The 18,703-nt window shown below is 35.4% G+C and overlaps 1 protein-coding gene across 1 annotated transcript in view; it reads left to right on the plus strand.

The window, feature by feature from the left end:
- Positions 1-18,455, plus strand: part of PRIM2 (DNA primase subunit 2) — an 86,577-nt gene extending 68,122 nt beyond the window's left edge. Inside the window, exons 10-13 of the mRNA XM_079298683.1 lie at positions 5,284-5,410; positions 6,244-6,326; positions 12,913-12,981; positions 17,864-18,455. Coding sequence (XP_079154809.1) covers positions 5,284-5,410; positions 6,244-6,326; positions 12,913-12,981; positions 17,864-18,091 — 507 coding nt within the window. The 3' untranslated portion in view covers positions 18,092-18,455. The remainder of the gene's footprint in view (positions 1-5,283; positions 5,411-6,243; positions 6,327-12,912; positions 12,982-17,863) is intronic.
- Positions 18,456-18,703: the final 248 nt, after the last annotated feature.

Consider the following 18,703-nt stretch of genomic DNA (forward strand, 5'->3'; position numbering starts at 1 on the left):
CAGGGCAAATGGAATTGTTCCCCAGACTCCTCTGATTGCATTGATCACCATTGGTGGTAATGGAAGATGTCTGGATTTAGATGTTTGGAGTGGAATCTTATTTCTACAGATGCAGTTAGTTACTATTCTACTTCTGCTGAACTTTCTTAGCTATTAAAATAAAAATAGAGAGAAGACCTTCTTCCTCTACCCTCTCCCCCCAAAAATCACACCACCCCCCCCCCCCCAAAAGCCACAAGTGATACCAAGTGAAATTTGCTCACCATGTGCTGACCAATGCCCCCCAGTCCCTAAGCAGTGACCAGCAGCACCCACACAACTTGGAGCAGTTTATGTAGTCCTGTCAATTCTTCCTCCCAGCTGCTGGTGCACCTCCTCACTGGCAGAGCATGGGAAATGAGAGGACCTTGACTCAGAGTAAGCACTAATTACAAACAACCACAACATCACTCTGTTAACAACATCAGTCTCATACATACTAAATCCAAAATATAGCACCGTACTAGCTACTGGGAAGAAAATGAATTTAATCCCAACTGAAACCATCAGAACAGTTTAGATACGGAAACACTGCAATGTTTTGTAGTAGCTAATAAAACCTTTTGTAGATGACCAAGCCTGTGCCTAAGAGAAATTAAGTTCTTATAAAGATGGCTTCAAGATGTGTTGTGCTGATAATTTGATGCATGTCTTGAGGCAGAAGACAGCCTGCTGTGGTTTATGCTTTAGTTTTCCTGGTTCAAAGTCTTGGTGCGTGTAAATGTGAGAAGAAATTGTGTACATAAATTGTGTATTTAGCTAAATTATATGAAGGCAAGCTTAGACTCCTGTAAATAAAAGCCTATGGTGTAAGATTTTTGCTAGTTCATCAGCCACACACTATATGCTCACATGGGTAGTATACAAGGTGTTTGACTGATATAAAAAAATCTGATTTTCTTATAGCAGATGGAACCATCTCCAGGACTAAGTGGTTCTTGCCTCATGTAGTTTGATAACCTTGGAACTGGAAGGGAAAAGGGTTTTTTATACTGCTGTCAATGGGTCTGTGCTGACTGCTTCACAATGTAGTAGTTTTCCAGCTCGGTTTTAGGTGATGTCTCTGATCTGCACCTTTGAGGTAGAAATTGGGCTATAAGATGGTAATTTAGGACAAATTTTTGTTGTTGGCAGATAGAGAAGCATTTATTTGTGTTCCTAAATACAACTGTGCTTGCAAAAAGATAGCCTCAAGTTGAGGTTATTTTAAGAATGAGCTTAAATAAAGAAAAGTTGCTTGGATAAAGATATGCCAGCTAAGCAATGCCAACAGTAATGATTTGAGTAATGGCCTAGGAAAGAGATGAAAAAGAGAACCAATTATTTCAGCAGATACACACATGTGTGCGATAAATTTATGAATTTATGAAGTTGTTATCTATACAGGCTCAACAATTTTAGACACAAAATTGTCCAATGGCCGTTTAAAAAACGGTGTTAAGCCATTACTTCTTTGAACTTCTTTGCAGACTTGGAACTAATCAGGTGGTCAGCCAAGAAGCTAGACAAAGTTAGTGCACCATTTTGCTTAGTTGGTAGACTTTAAATAAATAAGTACTGTAAGGAATAAATGCATAAAATCCTACAAGAATATATAAAAGTAGTTTTAACTGAAACATGAAAGTTTTGTGCATGTGTGAACCTGAGCATACAGGGCTTGCAAGACCTTTCAGCAAATTATTTTCCATCCTAGTAAGCATGCTGAATATCAGATTCAATTACAAATGTTTTGGGGCACCTAGTTCTGTTTACAGATACTACTCTGTGAATGTGGCAAGTGATACAAGGAAGGTAACTGTCAGTGATGACATGATGCCGGTGACTGGAGTGGCTAGGAAATGTCATTTCTTGTAGCTCTCTTTTTGGAAGTGTGTTCTGTTACATCAAACTCATAATTATGAGGCAGACATGACCCATGCTTTTCTGCTTTGTCTGTTGAAAACTTTCCTTCAAAGAAGAACATACACCTCCCAAATGGTCCTTTTGAGGTACATCCTCATTCCACATCTGGTTTTTTTAATGTGTTTTATCTCAATGGAAACTGTCACAGAGTATGAGGGAAATGTACTTGCTCCTGCAGCATCATTACTGTTGAGCAAGTTCATATCAGGGTTCAATAAGACCCTCTAAAGTTCTTACAAAAATCACCAAAATTTTTTGGGGGTTTTTCAAATCCTTTAATTTGAGTCTGACATTTTACAGGTTGTTGCCATAATGCCCTTTTAATAGATTGCAGTTAGAATAAATGGTAATTGTAGTTTTGTGGGTTTTTAAGTTGTTTCTTTAAAACAGTTTAAAGCCAAGCAATTTATAAGCAATTAGAATGACCCTGCAAACACCTACATGCATGATATGTGCTGTCTATAATTTATTATGTTCAAGGAGCTTTAATTGAACCACTTCAGTTTGGAGTAGTAGAATAAATAGGAAGGAACAGATCCTTCTGCCTTCTTGTTTCTACAGATTTCAAACATGTTTAATTTTACCTTGGTGCTTTTTCTAGCAAAACAGGTTTGTTTTTTTTTTTCCTGTATGCACATCCTAGAGTAATGGTATTAGGAAAGAATGAGGCTGACCATGGAGTTCATTCTCCAGTGTACAAAAAAGGCTGTTCTGCAGGATGTGTTTTCTGTAATGAAATGCCCCAGTTCATGGTTTCTTCCTGCTGAGGATGACCACACAGCCTGTCAGATATAGGCCCTGCTGAAATCCTGTTTCCTTGATCAATGATAAGAAGAGCTGAGTCACAAGGATGAGAGAGCTCTCAGTGATGCATGTAGCTGCAGATGTGCCAACCTGTGCCACGTAGCTGTGTTATTCTCTGCCATCTGCCACTGCAAAAAGAGAGACAACCAAGCAGGATTGCAAGAAAGAAATGGGAAATATCCAACCTGTCCCAAGGCCCTGTGGTGTTATTATGTAGCTGTTGTTTCTATTTCCTGCAAGAGCTGCTTCTCAGCATAAAGTAATGAGTTAGGTACTAAAAGTAATTTCTGTGGGTATTAAGGCAAGTGATGTGAAAAGCACAGCTCAAGGTTTTAGTATACAGAACTGTTAAAGAGGGGTGTTAATTTTCTAGGAAACTAAGCAGTACGTCCTGAAGCATTCACAATTTGCCTTACACTTGAAAAATAAACTTAGTCTAATTTGATTGCTTGCTCAACTATCCTTTGTTAAGAAGATGAAATGTGCTTTCATTCATCTTTTGAATAGGAGGGAAGATTCCAGAGCTTCTGGGTAGAATAGGTGGCTGCAGGATCACAGATTCCATCTTCAGTTTAACAAGTTCATGCAGAGATTGGAAATTAAAATGCAGACATCTCTGTGTTTGATCTTTTGCTGTTTTTCAGGAATAACCAGACAATTTGCAGCTCCAAAAGGAGCAGCAGCAGGATTTGGCCAGCAGCTGCTGGTGCCCTGTGAAGAGGTGGGGAGCTGTTCCCTGGCCCTTCCATGTGTGATCACACACCTAGAGAATTCTTAGTTGTGATGAGTTGGTAAGCCCAACTCTGTTGCTAGAAAAATTAGTGTTCATTTGCTATTCAACCAACCAGTTATTTTATCTCCTGAGCAAAAAGGTTGACTAGATAGGAAGGAGTATTCCCATCTGCTTGATCCTGCCTGTGCCTATGCTGGAAAACAAAATGCTGCTTTCTCTCTTTTCTTCCCCTTTCTGCCTTTTAAAAAGTCTTTTAAAGTAAAGTCACTTTGTCCAATGCACAGTATGGATTAATTAGTCAATGTTTGTTCAGAGCTTTGGATGCCTTAAGCCTTATTAGGGATGAGTGCAGAATTTTAGTCTTCTTCTTATATTGACTTGATTATGAGCAGCATCTTAATAGAGAAGTTTCTTTGTTACTGCTTGAGTCAGGTGTAATTTAGGATTTTATTCTCAAAGTTTGTGTTCTATTTTATACACATTTATAGTGTATATTTGAATAATATGCTATAGAGTTTCAAGTAACTATATTTTCAAAATAATTGAAGAATTTTAATTTATATGAAAAAATCCCAGGCATTTATTTTGTTTTTGTCATCTTTAGGCCAGTCAAGAGATTTCTTGATTCAATCTTGATTCAATCAAGAGATTACTTTTATCAGTAGAAATGGGAATATCCTTGCAGTAGTAGTGTTAGCAGTGGTATATTTGAATGATTTTTCTCAGTATATTACATTGTCTTCTATTAGTAAAATACCAGAAAGTAAAAAATTAATTTAAAATGGTTTTTGAAAAGAAACCTCAAGTTCTTATGGGAATTGTCTGCATTTAGATTCAGAATTTGAGATTAATGCTATAATTTTGAATTGAGCAAGAGCAGAGTTGTTCCTTTTATGTATTGCCATAGTTCTTTTTTTAGGCAAAGAGAGACTGAAGAAGTGTAATTCTAAATACGATGCTTCATTATGTTATCATATTTATGGTTTTTAGAACTTGAAGTATGTTATTTGAAAAATGTTCCTTGATGTCTTACAGTAGCTTATGCAATTTAATGGAATCTGTATATTAAGTAATTTGATTCCTCTACAGATTTTGTCACCTATTACCATGTAAAAACTGACATGAACTCATATAATTGAATGGTTTCCACAGGACCTATCTAAAATGATATATTGATAGCTTTGTGCTCAGCTGTAAAGATAAATGTTTGATTACTTCTATGTACTTTAGAAGAATTCATTTTATTGGAAGAGTTGGTAGTCTATTAGTAGACAAAAGAGAAAATATCTTTTATACAGGCAAAGTATACTTCATTTTAAAGCATGAAGAGTTGAATTTCAGTGCAGAAGCAAAGTATAGGTTAGCATTATACTTTGGGAGAACAAGAAGGTGAACCTGAGTAAAGAAATCTGTATTTCTATTTTTTTCCCTGATCAGGCAATCAATTTATGGACATTTGTGAAAGATTTTAAATTACCATGTTTTCTCCATTTACTAATATTGTGGGGTTCAAAATTTTGATCTTTATATAATCTTTTCTTTAAAGCCATTACAGAATCAGTTGAAATGACCTTAAATCAATGCAGTTACACACTTCTCTTGAGTTGTATCTGTAAAGCACATATGTGTACAAATGCAAGTTCATGTAATATAAAACCCAAAGCTAGCAGCGAGCAACAAAGTTTTTATTTTCCTCAGTTTGAATATGTTTGGAAAATTTATTTTTTTATTCAGTATTTCTATTTGCAGAGAAGATAGAGTTACTGACCCAATACGTAAGAATTTATTCTTCTATTTTTATTCAGTTTGACAAAGGATATGCTTACAGCATTCGTCACAGCTATGGGAAAGAAGGAAAGAGGACTGATTACACCCCATACAGCTGCATGAAGATCATCATGTCCAATCCACCAAGTCAAGGGGATTATCATGGTGAGTTTAAAGGAAAAAACCCCAAACATTTACAAACAGCAGAAGCCCTTGGCTGGAGAAGTTACTCCCTCCTGTAGTCTCTTAAATTATGTATTTAATTTCCATACCCTAGTGGTCTTAAATTTCTTCTCTTTAGATCAGACTTGATAACTGCTGTTTTTATATACGTTGTGTCATGCAGTTCAAGGAAACTTTAAATGTGCAGATGCTTTAAGAAATGACCAATTAGAAGTGTTCTGAGATACAAATTCAATCATACAGCAAGTCTGATGTTTGCTAGGGTATTTTAAAAACTCCTACAGCTAAACATGGAAAATCTGTACTTGCTTCACTGTCATTATGCTCATACTAAGTCATTCATTCAGTTGTGTCTCAAAACTCACTCTAGGACAAAAAAAATTCACTTGTGGTGGAACTTTCTTAGGTACATATAAGGTGATAGTTTTACAATGGACTATGCTTTTAAAGACTTGTTGTCTCTCATTACTGTATTTTCTTGGGTTTGTCCCACAGCTGTTAAATGTACCAACATTGTCATTGTTACTAAGGAGCCAACTTAAACTCTTTTCCTGTCAGTGAATAAGAATTGTGGCCTATTTATGGTGGGTTATTTTATGTGACTCTTGGGCCTGTGGTGCCCTGATAACTCTGCAGTAGAGTAATTATTTAAAGAAAGAAAGAAAAAAAAGCAATTGTACACATGGGTAATTAACTTTCCTATTAATAAGCTGTTAGACAATTAGGAACAGCTTAGCTGGTCTCTTGAGTGCCTTACTGCACTAACTCCTGAGTAAACAGCCTTGTTTGTGAGTTTGCTTATTTTTTACTGTCAGGATGCCCATTCCGCCACAGTGATCCCGAGCTACTGAAGCAAAAGCTGCAGTCATACAAGATCTCTCCCAGTGGAATAACTCAGGTAATGCATATTTTGCTTGACATTTTCATTAATAAGGCACTGCTTTTCAATTTTACTTTCTATTTGTGTAGGAATGCCATATGCAATTTGTCAGTATGTATTGTGAAATATTTCTTCTTATAAAAGGTTTATACCAGAATTTTGGCTTTCTGTCTGCAGTGTTCCCACTGATGTGATCATTGTCATCACCACCTTTTCTTGTTTAATATTATGAGAAGGTTTATTTCTGTGGATAAAATCCAGAATTTCTGTATACTTTGTTTTACTGCACTGTAATTAGAAAAGAAGTTTAAATGAATCTGGCAATATTTTAGAGAGTTTATTTTTATTCTTGCTGTTACTTGTGGATGACTACTGTGTAGTCAGTATACAAATGTAATTCTTTTCTGTAATAAACTTCTAAAACCCGTACAGTTCTTATTTGTTGTGCTAACTTCCTTTGAATAACAAAAGCACATAAAATACCTAATGAAATTTGGCAGAATTTTTTATCAGCTTTTAAAAAATCTAAACTTCAATTGAAAATCTACCTTATATAGCAAAAATAATGTAGGCATTGTAGGAACTTTGAGATGTGTCCTGAAGAGCTATTACTCCCACTGCTTGCTCTAGGAAGAGCTTAAGGCAGTAAGAGGTTGTCATTGAAAGAAGATGAACTGGTGAGATTTAAGCTGAGACCAAGTAGTTCTGTGTATTAACTGACTGGAGCCTGCTTTAGTTGCACAGGAGAAACCTGCTTTAAGTTGTTGTCTTTAGTTCATATGGAATGTCATCACTGCTTGTCAGGCATCTACAAACTGTTGTACTAGATAGAAAAGAATGTGAAAGTTCTACTTAAGGTAGTCTCCCTTGGAAGGATTGATTAAGATAAAAATTAAAAGAGAATAGTTTTAAGGAGTTTATTGTTCATTTTAGTAAGGAAATCACTCCTAGGAAAAAGTATGAGTTTTTTTCCTTTTTATTTTTTTTCCATATTTTCTTCTGGTTGATATCAATAAGCATCTATATATCTGGGAGGCCCTAGAGATCTTCCCTTCTTTTCCTTATATATACATCAAGAATTGATGCTGGTCTGGGTTTTTTTATCCTGCTAATCATTGGATAAATTGGTGAGGATTTACTGGCTTAGATGCTTTGCTGTATGTGTGGGTAGGATGTAGTAGAGGTCATTTCTTCAGTGAATTTGCACAGTAAAGACAGTATCTTTATATTTAATGTAGTTCCTTATTTTATGTGAATTGTGATTTTATTTTTGTGTATATGCTCAGGGACTTTTTTTTGTTTGTTTGTTTTGTAAAGTAGAATTTGGATTCAATAGCAGTCTTATATTTTCTTACCAAAGGTGACTAAGAAAAAACATCTCCATCAAAATTTTCTTTGCCCAAAGACGGATGTTGTCCTGTCCATGATTTTTGTGGTGTTTAAGTGCAATTAGGGTAAAGGGCTCTTTAGTGTCCACTCCTAGTGTTAAACCAAAAAAGCCACAAAATGATATATCCTCTACTCAAAATGTAATTAAAACAAAATAATGCAAAATAAAATGTTGGCTGTACCTGGGTTCTCAGAAATTAGTCTTTTACATTAGACAGTCTTTGAGATATCCATAGGAGAAGAGGAAGAAAAATAGTTGCCATCAGTCTCCAAGTTGTCATTATTGCTACCCCTCCATTTTGTGCCATTTTCATGGTCCAGTAGTGTTTGTGTGACTAAAAGTTCAGGATCTTTCAGTCCAGATAGTGGCTTTTAGGAGTCTTCTCTGATGTTGATGGCAGTTGCTGAGTATCAGAAATGTCTTATTTTTTCTTTAGCTCAGTGAGTAGATACTAGGGGTGGATGGTTTACCAATCTTTCAATGGTGTCATGTACATTTCCAGTGCCTTGGTCTCAAGGCTGGCATTCACTCAAACCATACCCTTTGACTCTTAGACTTCCTGTTAACTCCAAGGACCAAAGAGAGCTCTCTTACAGACTGGTAGGAACCTATTTTTAATGAATGGTTCAGTGCTTGACCTTTCAGCTATGTATTTCAAGAAATGGTATGTTTTTTCTGGGGCTCAGGACCTCTTATGCTCATTCCTTGCTCCATTTGAAAAATTCTGGGAATGATGATGATGATTTTTCCAAGATCTATTTTGAATTTAGCTATTTACTGATGAATTGGTCCCCCACTGGGGTTTTCATGTTTTGGTTTAGAGTACTCACATCTTCCCTCCAAACCCACAAACAAGGCCCTTTTTTGTCTTTGAAGCTTGTGCATGGCTGTTACGTGAGCCACAATGTGGGGCTGCTGTCTAGCCCTAATGGCTGTGGTTTTACCACAGATGCTCAGTTTTCTAGTGTTGTTCTCAGCCTTCTGTTTCTGGGCTGTCCATGCTCTTGACATGCAGCCTTTCCTTGAAGGTTCATAAGAGTTTCTGATAAAGATAAAGCCTTTGACTGCTATGTGGTAGGAACAAATCCCATCCTAAAGGACTTTGTTGCAGGACTGGGGGTGAAAAGGGAAAGCTGGACATTGTGATGATGGAACAGACAAAATATTCCAGACTTCATTTTATAGTACTGTCAGTAATGAAAAAAGTGATCAAAGCATTTAAATATCTCCTTGCTATGAAGTATTTGGATCCAACCTGTTATTCCAGTCTAGATTTTCTGAGGCTGTATCTTGTCTAGGATTGTATCTGCTGAAGTAATAGTCTCATAGTAATGCAGCAGATGACTTATGGGTCTTGAGTAGTTACCATAGTGCTTAAAGCAGAGATCTAGTCCTGATGTTTATTCCAAGAGCTGAATTATTAAACTTGTATTAATTTCAAATTTCACATTTTCCTTAGGTTAGTCTATATTTGTGATAGTAGCTTATTTTTTTCTTTTAATGCTTCTTGGAGAAAGAAGCATTAGCTGAGCATCTAATGTGTGAATGTGTAAGTGCATAGCATTTGAATTTATAGTATATAATTTTTCGTTTCTCTCTCTGGTATACTGCTAATTAGGTAAAATCTAATTAAATCAGTTTAATAACAGCTAATCAATTTGAAGACTTTAAAGATTAAAGTATATATCAAGATATGTTTTTACATATGAGACATTGAACAAGTGTGTGTAGTGATAGGACAAGGGGGAATGACTTCAAACTGAAAGAGAGGGAGGTTTAGATTAGGTATAAGGAAGAAATTCTTTACTGTGAGGGTGTGAGTCACTGCAACAGGTTGTCCAGAGAAGCTGTAGATGTCCTGTCCCTGGAAGTGTTCAAGGCCAGGTTGGATGGGGCATTGGGCAGTCTCGTCTAGTGAAAGGTGAGTGTGAACTAGATGATCTTTAAGGTCCCTTCCAACTCAAACTGTTTTATGATTCTGTGATTAATACATCTGTTGTGATGCTGTACTACATGCACTGTAATGTGTTGCCTGCACATCTTACATGTAGGGAGATAGAAATGATAGGCTTTGAATTAGTTATTTCAAAATATCTATTATTTGTTTCAGAAAGTTTTCTTGGAGAAATTACCCTTTTCCCAAACCATGTCAATCACAATAGCAAAAGCAAAAAGTAGTAAAAATTTCTGATTCTATGAGCAGAATAAACAGAGTCTGGACTAGTTGTTTCTGCATTTTTATTAGGAGTAAAAAACATTTCTTTAGGGAAAGATACTTATGTCGAACAGCAGATAACTTCAGTAGAAGGCTTGTTCTTTCTAGTAGAATTTTTCTCTTAATTTAAAAATATATTTTTTTCCCAATAACTGGGTTAAATTTTGTTTAAGTTAAGTTTTGTTTAAGTTCTTCACTGAACTTTGTGTAATATTCTTCAACTGATTTAATGTTTTGGTGGGTTGCTGATTCTTCACAGAGATGGAAATAAATAAGCCAGTCTGTGCCTGGGCCTCTGATATGGCTATATGTTTCTATGAATGAAAACAAAAACCCATCAAAACACCAAACAAAAAACTGCCAAACCTGCAAAAAAACCCACCACAAGACCACCATAGTAGAAAATATCCTAATACTCTCCCTGTTGATCTAATATTTAAAAAATTTTAGGTTATTGCTGTCCATAAAAATATTTCCCTTGCAGCTAAAGAAACTTTCCAGGGAAAGTTAGAAATTAATCATACATCTCTAAATCTACAGTAGAAAGATTTTCATGGTAAGTTGTTTCCACAATATGAAAAAAAAACAAACAAACCCAAAGTCACTTTGAGTAAGCTGAAAATAATAGTGGATAATTATAGAGCCCAAACTATCCTGCTATGCAACAACTTTACTTTGAGTTCTGAGGATCTATAAAGGCAGGTGGCTGCATACATCTGCCAAACATCATCTCAGCCTCATTAGCAATCAGTATAGCAATATCAGAAAAGCAAGTTGCAGATGGTAGTGAAGAAAAAAGGCACATAAGGACTAACAGGAAAAGTCCTTGAGTATGTACCTTTACTTACAAAATAAAGCAATGCAGTGTAAATGGCTTAATGTTTGTAGAGACAAAATATTGCTGCTGTGAATTAAGCTTTGAGTGGTGGTCTTTTTCTGAGAAATACTAGGAAAAAACAGCTGCAAGCTTGCTTTCATTATGGACACAAATGTAGTAGAAAAGGTAATATTTATTAGGGATGTTAAATCTGTTTTATTTTAATAGAGAATTGTTAGTTTCTCTCACACAGGACTCCTTTTTAGCTGGGCTCCATTCTGTTGCAGTGTTTAACCTTTTTTTGTTTTCTCTTAGCAACTTCTTCCCTGATAAAGCAAGTTAATCTACTAAAGCTATTCTTCTTAAGTATGTTAAATGTGCCCCTTATTCTCCCTCCCTTTCATATATGCAGAAGTTGAGCCTGGTCCCCTCATGATGATGTGGACAGTTGAAACTGGCATACATACCAACTTTTTTAATCTCCTAGGGTTTTTACTAAGAATTTGTCCATACCTGAGTTTGTTTGCTCACTTAAGGTCTGACATTTGAAATGTATTTACACATAAATTTAGAAAACTACTTATTTGTATTGTTTTATTAAATGTAATCTTGATTAAATAAAGAAGAATTTTGAGAAAACCATAAGTATTTATGAACGAGATTTAATTAGCTGACTTATTTCAGCTGGAAAATTCAGGTTGGATAGGTGTGAGTGCTACAGAATGTTGTGAATGTTTCTTTTAACTAACCAACAGACAAATAGGTCTTCTGATAATTACTCCATATTAGGTGAAAAATACTTCTTAAGAAAGTATATGCATATAACATGGTTAGCATTTTCTTTAAAATAGAGATGCTTCTTTTGTATGGCATAGATTATATTGTAAGGAACAAACAAATAAATGTAAGGTAATATGAAATTGAAGTGTTTAGAATAGATGAGTTTTTTCAATCCTTAACTACTAATTTTTTCAATCAATTTCAAGGAGAGAGGAGAAATAAAATGGAAATATATGTATGTACACACATAGTGGCAGATTTCAGATTTCATTGCTTAGCTGGCCTTGGCCTTGCTGTTTTACAGAAGGTTTAACAGGAGGTGGCAAGAGGGACAGAAGTGTAATCAGTTGGGCTATTACAGAGAAATAATGGGGCTAAGTACTTTCCTGGCAGTGTGTGGCTGTTTTTATCCATTCAGCAAATGTAATTTATTTATATATCTGTCAATAAATACAAGGCAGCATCCGATAATGAGTACAGCAGGGATTTAAGCTGTGTATTGCTGTGTTTGACACAAAGGTCAACCTTGGGAAATGGCTTGAAATTAACATTTCTTGAAAACTATTTTTCCTTCCACTGAGGCTATCTCTTAATTCCAGCAATTTTCTCTGTTTGATAAGCAGAGTGAGCATACATGTTGATTATATAAAGGAGGAAGGAGGTAATGAAACTTTAAAATATTTCAACCAGCATTGCATTCTGGTGATAAGAATGGGACTTCATGCAGCACAGAAGAGATTACCTGAAGTAGAATTGGAAAGCAAATTGTATTTACAAAAGATGGCATGATTTTCCTAATACGTGTTCAAAACAGCCTATTCACTCACATATTCTGCTGAGCTTGACTAGAAATAGCTTCATTTCCAAAAGGACAAATCTGATTGAAGGTAAAAGCATTCCCTTCTCACAGATACTTGTCTAAAGGATTTGCATTAAATTTTCTTGATGGGAGCACAGTAGTATTTTACTGTGCATCTGCATGAACTGGTAATGTGGAAAATAAAAATACAAATCATGTCCTTGATTGCTTCATGCTTCAACCACTTGAATTGCTAGATTTATGTCTGCAATTATGGAAGAGATGTTGCAATATGATAGTTTGACAATAACTGTCACAATTATATTACCAAAATATAGATTCAACTTCTTGAAGTTAGGAGTATTGAAATTACATTTTAAGGGCTGGGCGTACCTTCCTGTGGTTTTATCCTGTTTTTAACCCAGCCAAGGTGTTTTAGAATGTTCTCAGTTGTTAGCAGGATTCACAGGTGTCTGCAAGGTGTGCTGCAGATGCCCATGAGCTGTTGTTCAAGGCTGTGGTGGAATACCTTGTTGTTGACAGTATCAGTCAGTTGTGTGTGTGCTGCTTGTGACTCTGTGGTGTTCCTCTCCCTCTGTGTAGGTGCTGGAGCTGGTGAAGGGCATGCATTGCCAACTGGCCTGTCAGAAGTTCTTCGAGTTGACACATGATGTGAGTAGCTACTGTTCTTTGTTCTGCTGTTGTCCCCCACTTTGTCTTGAGGAAGGCCTTGGAAATCATGAATGAAGCCCAGAGGCTGTTTTCAGTTTGCCCATTCATCATTAGCTGTTTTGCCTTCCTAGTTTTCTTTTCAATAATTTCAAATATTCTTTTGCAATTTTCTGCATTTATATGTTGATGGTATTAATATCCTCAACGTTACAGGAGGTAGTAAAGTATTATGCTGTCTTCACAAAAAGGTCAATATTGTTGAATCTAATCTATTTCAAATAATTTAGTTTTTTCAACATCCTGATTTCAATTAAAATTGTAGGCTTTAATACACTGAGCAAGTTTGATGTGTTTAGATAAAACCTCATAATTTAATCTCCCAGCACTTGCATGGGTTTTTTTGTTAATTTTTATTTAGTACTTTTTCACATTTTAGTCATGTGTGATTATTTCTCTACATCAAGATGAGCAGCATTCAGATAACTTTCCCATTTGCTTAATTATAAGCAAAGTTATCTTAAATTTTCTCAAAATTTTTCAAGATAACAAATGGGCACACTCCATCTCCTGTGTGATTTCTTGATTCAAAGAACCAGCTTTTGCACTGGTTCAAGATTCCTTGTCATAAAAAAAAACAACCCAGTGAAGCACAGCTGTTCTTATACCTTTGTTTTCTTCACAAACGAAATAATGGAAACATCCCTTTCAAACAGCAGACTGTGGAACAGCCTTGCTGAGGATATGGATGAGGATTAGATGACCCACCTGGAAACATTTACAACTGACTTTCTTTTTTCTTACTGGTTTTCACAATTGATTGAAGTGAAACTGTTTGCCTTCACATATTTCCAGCAGTCATATCTATGAATGTATAACAAATGTGTACCCTGAGCCTGTGTCCAGTGTTGTTTTGTCAGCTGTGTTTTGAGATGAGTACTTTGTTTAACGGTCTTAGAAAATGTGAGAACCATTCTAATAACCTGGAAGGAAATTCAAAATAATGTACAATTTTAAATTTAGGTAACGCTTGCTCTGTGTAAGCTCATGTCAGTAGGAATAATATTTTCTCAAAATAACTGTAGACCCCAAGGTCAACATTCATCAAAAGATAAATCAGTACTGTGCATTTTAGGAAAGCTGTCTTTCCATCCTTCTGTAGGAAATTCCAGAAAAGCATTATTTTTTATCAATTTTGTGGTAATATAAATATCTGTCTTCGCTGCTTGCACTCACAATCATTTTTCTGCCTTGCTTTTGATATTATTTCAGTGAGAGAGAGCTGAATTCACAGACACTGTAGTTTGAATGGCTCATGCTTACAATGCAATTTTTTTGCAGAATTTAGCTGCTCAACTTATTACCAGCCTGCTTGGACTGATTTTTCTATTCTACAACTATATGCTTTATTAATTTAACTTTTTTTCTATGGAGAGGTAAAGACATGTCTCTGAAGCTGGTGACCTTTACTTGCAATCAAACCTTTGCTTTCCTGTATATCACTATCAGAGTTTTTCAGTGAAGGAAATTTCAGAAGAATCAATTTGCATAACTTGGATTGATTCTTTGAGCAGGGGAACAATCTTAAGTAAAATTTTTATGGAAGTAATGGACTTGCTCACATGGAGAATTTTAAGTTAATTTATGTAAAATTTTTGCCATGGAAGTGTTTGATATGTATGGAGAAGAGCTGTTGGTGTTGCCTGCAATTCTTAAAAGTTATGGAGTGTATGTGGGCAAGATTGACTATGAATGACTTTGTAACAGAGACTTGTTAAAGATTTTATTTCTGTTAAGTTCACAGGATCAGCTTCATTAGTCTAGTGCTTGGCACTAAGACTGTGCTAATACATGCAGCTGGACTAGAGTGAGAATGTTTAGATACATTTTTGGGGGGTGGGTGATGGAGGTTGCGTCCTTGCACTTTCAGTGCTACCTGGTCAAATTGCATGGGATAACAAAAAGCTGATGCTCTGTATATTCTGTGTAACCTGGGCTTATTAACTTCAATGCTACACCTCTCCTGAACTTTGGTTTCACTTTTTCACAACCACAGAGCAAAAGCAGACATCATTTGTGTGGTCCAGTGCATGGACCTGGCAGGAGCTAAGATACATGTCAGCAATTTGTTAACTCTTCTATAAGGGTGAGGAAGGAAAGCTGTAGCAACAGGATTACTCCACCTGTGTTTTTTTCTCTGATATCAGCTGTAGCACTATCAGCTGTCATTTTAAAAGTTCTTGGTTAAAACCCAAAGATGTTACAGCTTCAAAATTATTATTTCAGGATTTTCAAAACAATATTTGCCATATCAGGAATACTAAACTAGAGTTTGTATGAGAGCCAATGTGTGCAAAATGTGCTGAATCCAAAAAAAAGTCTTGTGTTAGTAACACCTATTTGGATGGATAATATAGTTGTGTCTGAAGTGGCAGGTCTTTTTGCTTGGTTAAAAGCTTAAAGTTTTAAAGCTTTTGCATGTTAAAAGTTAAAAGTATTGACTGAACAGAAAATAAATTTTGCTTTGGATGTGGTGGATTCCAGATAGATTTACCACTGAATTGACAAAGCTGTTAGAGAAATCTACTTTGTCTATTTCTTGTAGTAAGTCTCAGCTAACTTATAACTAAGTTAATGGTGAGGCTTTTAAAATTAATGTGCTTTGATCTATATTACTTAAAAACATTGTAAAACTTGTATAAAGTGTATGAGTAGTCTAATGTAAAAAAAGATTTCCATGTTCATATTCAAATTTCTTGTGAATCTCCAGCCAGAGCAGAATATTCTTATTCAGGGAAATGCTTAGTAAACCTGTTGAAAATTACAGAGAACATAATTCTTTCTATATCATTATATAACAAATGAAGATAATGGAAAAAATCTTCCTGTTTCTCTTTTAAGGCCTTCTCATCACAAAAAGTTGATGGTTTGAATGGGTGGAATTCTTTTAATTAAGAGTGTCTTAGCTTCATCTGATAGAGTTTTATTTAAGTAGCATTCAAGTTTACAAAGGAAAAAATGGTACATGGAATCATACAACAATTTTAACTAACAACCTGTAAACAACTTTTTAAAACCCACAAATTAAAACTCACAAATACCATCAATCACCTCTGAAAACATGGTTGTAGGCTCCAGTCTTACCATGAGCTGCTTCTACAGCTTATTCCAAACTGCTGGGGAGAGAAGAGGGTAGAATAAAATTAGGAGTTAAAAAGTGACTCTTAAATTGCTCTGAGGAGAACTGAGATTTTAAGGTTAATAAAACCATAGTTCATTAAGAGCTTCTAAAAGGGAAGCCAGTTTTTCACTATATCACTTCTTTTTAAGCCTTTTTAATGTAAGGTATTTTAGTTCCTATGTAATGAAAACTGGAGCATGGATGAAAGCTGGCAGGATGAAATTCATCCAGATAAGACTAAAATCAAATTCAGTGATGACTTTGGGTTAGGTTTTTTGGGGATTTCTGTCATTATGCCTTTGAGTACCAAATTAGAGTGCTAGGACTGTTACTTACTTTTAAGATTTTTCAAGCAAGGTCACTGACTACAGTTTCTAATTCATGTCTGAATTAGATTTTTTTTATCCATGTCACCATTTTCTAATGGAGCTAAGCTAGGCAGTGGTAATTCATTTAATCAGAGTTCCATTTAGAACACACACTGATCCTCTGCTTTATGATTATTCACAAGCAGCTGAAATTTAAATTGATGGGGTTTGGCATATTAAATTAGCCACAGTATGTCCTCAAGAGACTCTGTGTGTGTGCAAAGTTGCTTATTATGCCCTTCTGGGGAATAAAGGAGTATAGTGGGAGGAGAAATTTACAGGTGTCTGGCTCTTAGTGTTCCATGGTGTTGCACCCCAAATTTGGTAAATCTTCCAATGTATTTTAAAACCAGTATTTTTTAAAAAATGTTCCTAGAATTCACACAGACTGACAGGCAGATGAAAGGTACAGGTTGCATGAATAGGAGGTTAAAGTACCTTTTAAATTAAGCATTTCCAACTTCTGAGCATCCCAAAAGAAATAAAAATGTTATTACTCTGGTTTGTGGTGAGTACGTCAGAATAGCTTCCTTTTAAAGCTGAAAGCTTTGTTGATTTGAAATATTTGATGAGTATTAATTGAATATTGATTAATCAAATAATTCCAGAGCTGAAAGAATGCACCTGCTAAGTAGAAAGTATTAATACAGATCTGCTGCACCTTATGCTAGTTTTCTGTATTCTTTTCCACTGAAGTGTTCTGTGGTGCAGGTTGTGTGTCTGGAGTCAGGATGCTGATTGTGGCACTGATGGAGAAAGATAAGCTTGGTCTGTGGGCATTCTGTCTTAGCCTATTCCCTTGTAAATAGTGCATTTATGCCTTCTGGACAAACCTGGGAAGGACATTAAGCTGCTCTTTTCCATTTGCAGTTTCACACTGATACTTAAGATCTAGATTTATACTGTGCAGTTGCTACAATTTCTAGCAGTATTTTCCACTTTCATTTGTACTCTAGACTTCTCTCACTCCCTCTTTTGGGTGGGGAAAGTCTATTTTAAAGTGTAGGCTCTGTAGTCCTACATCTCTAAAATGATGCCATTTTACTTATGTGTTTTTAGATGCTTTGGGGTATTATTTTCCTTAACTGTAGTAACGACAGTGTGAAATAATGTTCAAATGTGCCAAAGTTATTTTATTTCTACAATGAAGGAAGAAAATTTCTGATGAAACTAGATTTGTGTCATGCTAACATTTACTGAGGCATTATTTACAAACTGATGCCTTTTTCTTCAACTAAATTGGAACTTACTAAATTGTTAATTAATCTGTTATTGAATATGAATTATTTTTTGAAATACATGTAATAACTTGGTGTTCCTTTCCTTTTATGTGCAGATTGATGACATTGGGTTTTCTTTGAACCATCCTAATCAGTACTTTACAGAGAGTCAGAAGCTGCTAAATGGTGGCAGAGAACTGAAGAAGGAATTCAATAACTCGGGAAACTTTCAACAGAAAAATAATAGTCAGGAAAGCATAAATTCAAGTTCTACTCCCACCTCCTCAAATGAAAAAGCTGATACAGAGCTGGAAGGACTGGAAGCATACTTCACTGAAGACTAAGTAGCTGTGTTATTTGTGTTATTTTTTCTTTCATTCTTTCCCTTATCTAGCTGGATTTGTCCCTATACTGAGGAATATGCACTTCACCACCTGGAAGACAGAAGCATTTAGTACTTTGGGTTGGCTGAAAAAAATTAAATATAAATATTGAAGCTGTAATTGCATCCAGTATTTATTCTTACTGCTTTAGGAAGCTATTTTATAGGGTGTGTTTAAGGATGGGAAAGGAAACTTTCTACACAGTTATTAGGTAATTTTTGTCTGACTTACCTTTTTTGGTTTTCTTCAAAAAGTTCAAATATTTTTATCCCCTTTTGTGATCACTTTTCTATGTACTATCGTAATAAAAAATTGCAAAGCAAAAGTCTTTTGTATTTTCTTTATAGCTATATTGGGATGGTAATTAAGTAGGAGTTCTTATGATCAAAATTACTCTCTGGAGGAGTCTGTCTGTCTCTTCTATATGAAGAGATGAGGGAAATCAACTTCCTAATTTGTACCTTGACACTAAATTTAGAAAGCTGGTTTTGATACTTGGAAGAGCATAATCAGAGTTTAGACACCTGTAGGTAAGAAAGTAATAAAAAGATATTTTACCAACTGACTCATCAT

The sequence above is a fragment of the Erithacus rubecula genome (assembly GCF_903797595.1).
Source record: "Erithacus rubecula genome assembly, chromosome: 2".
NCBI classification, from domain to species: Eukaryota; Metazoa; Chordata; class Aves; order Passeriformes; family Muscicapidae; genus Erithacus; species Erithacus rubecula.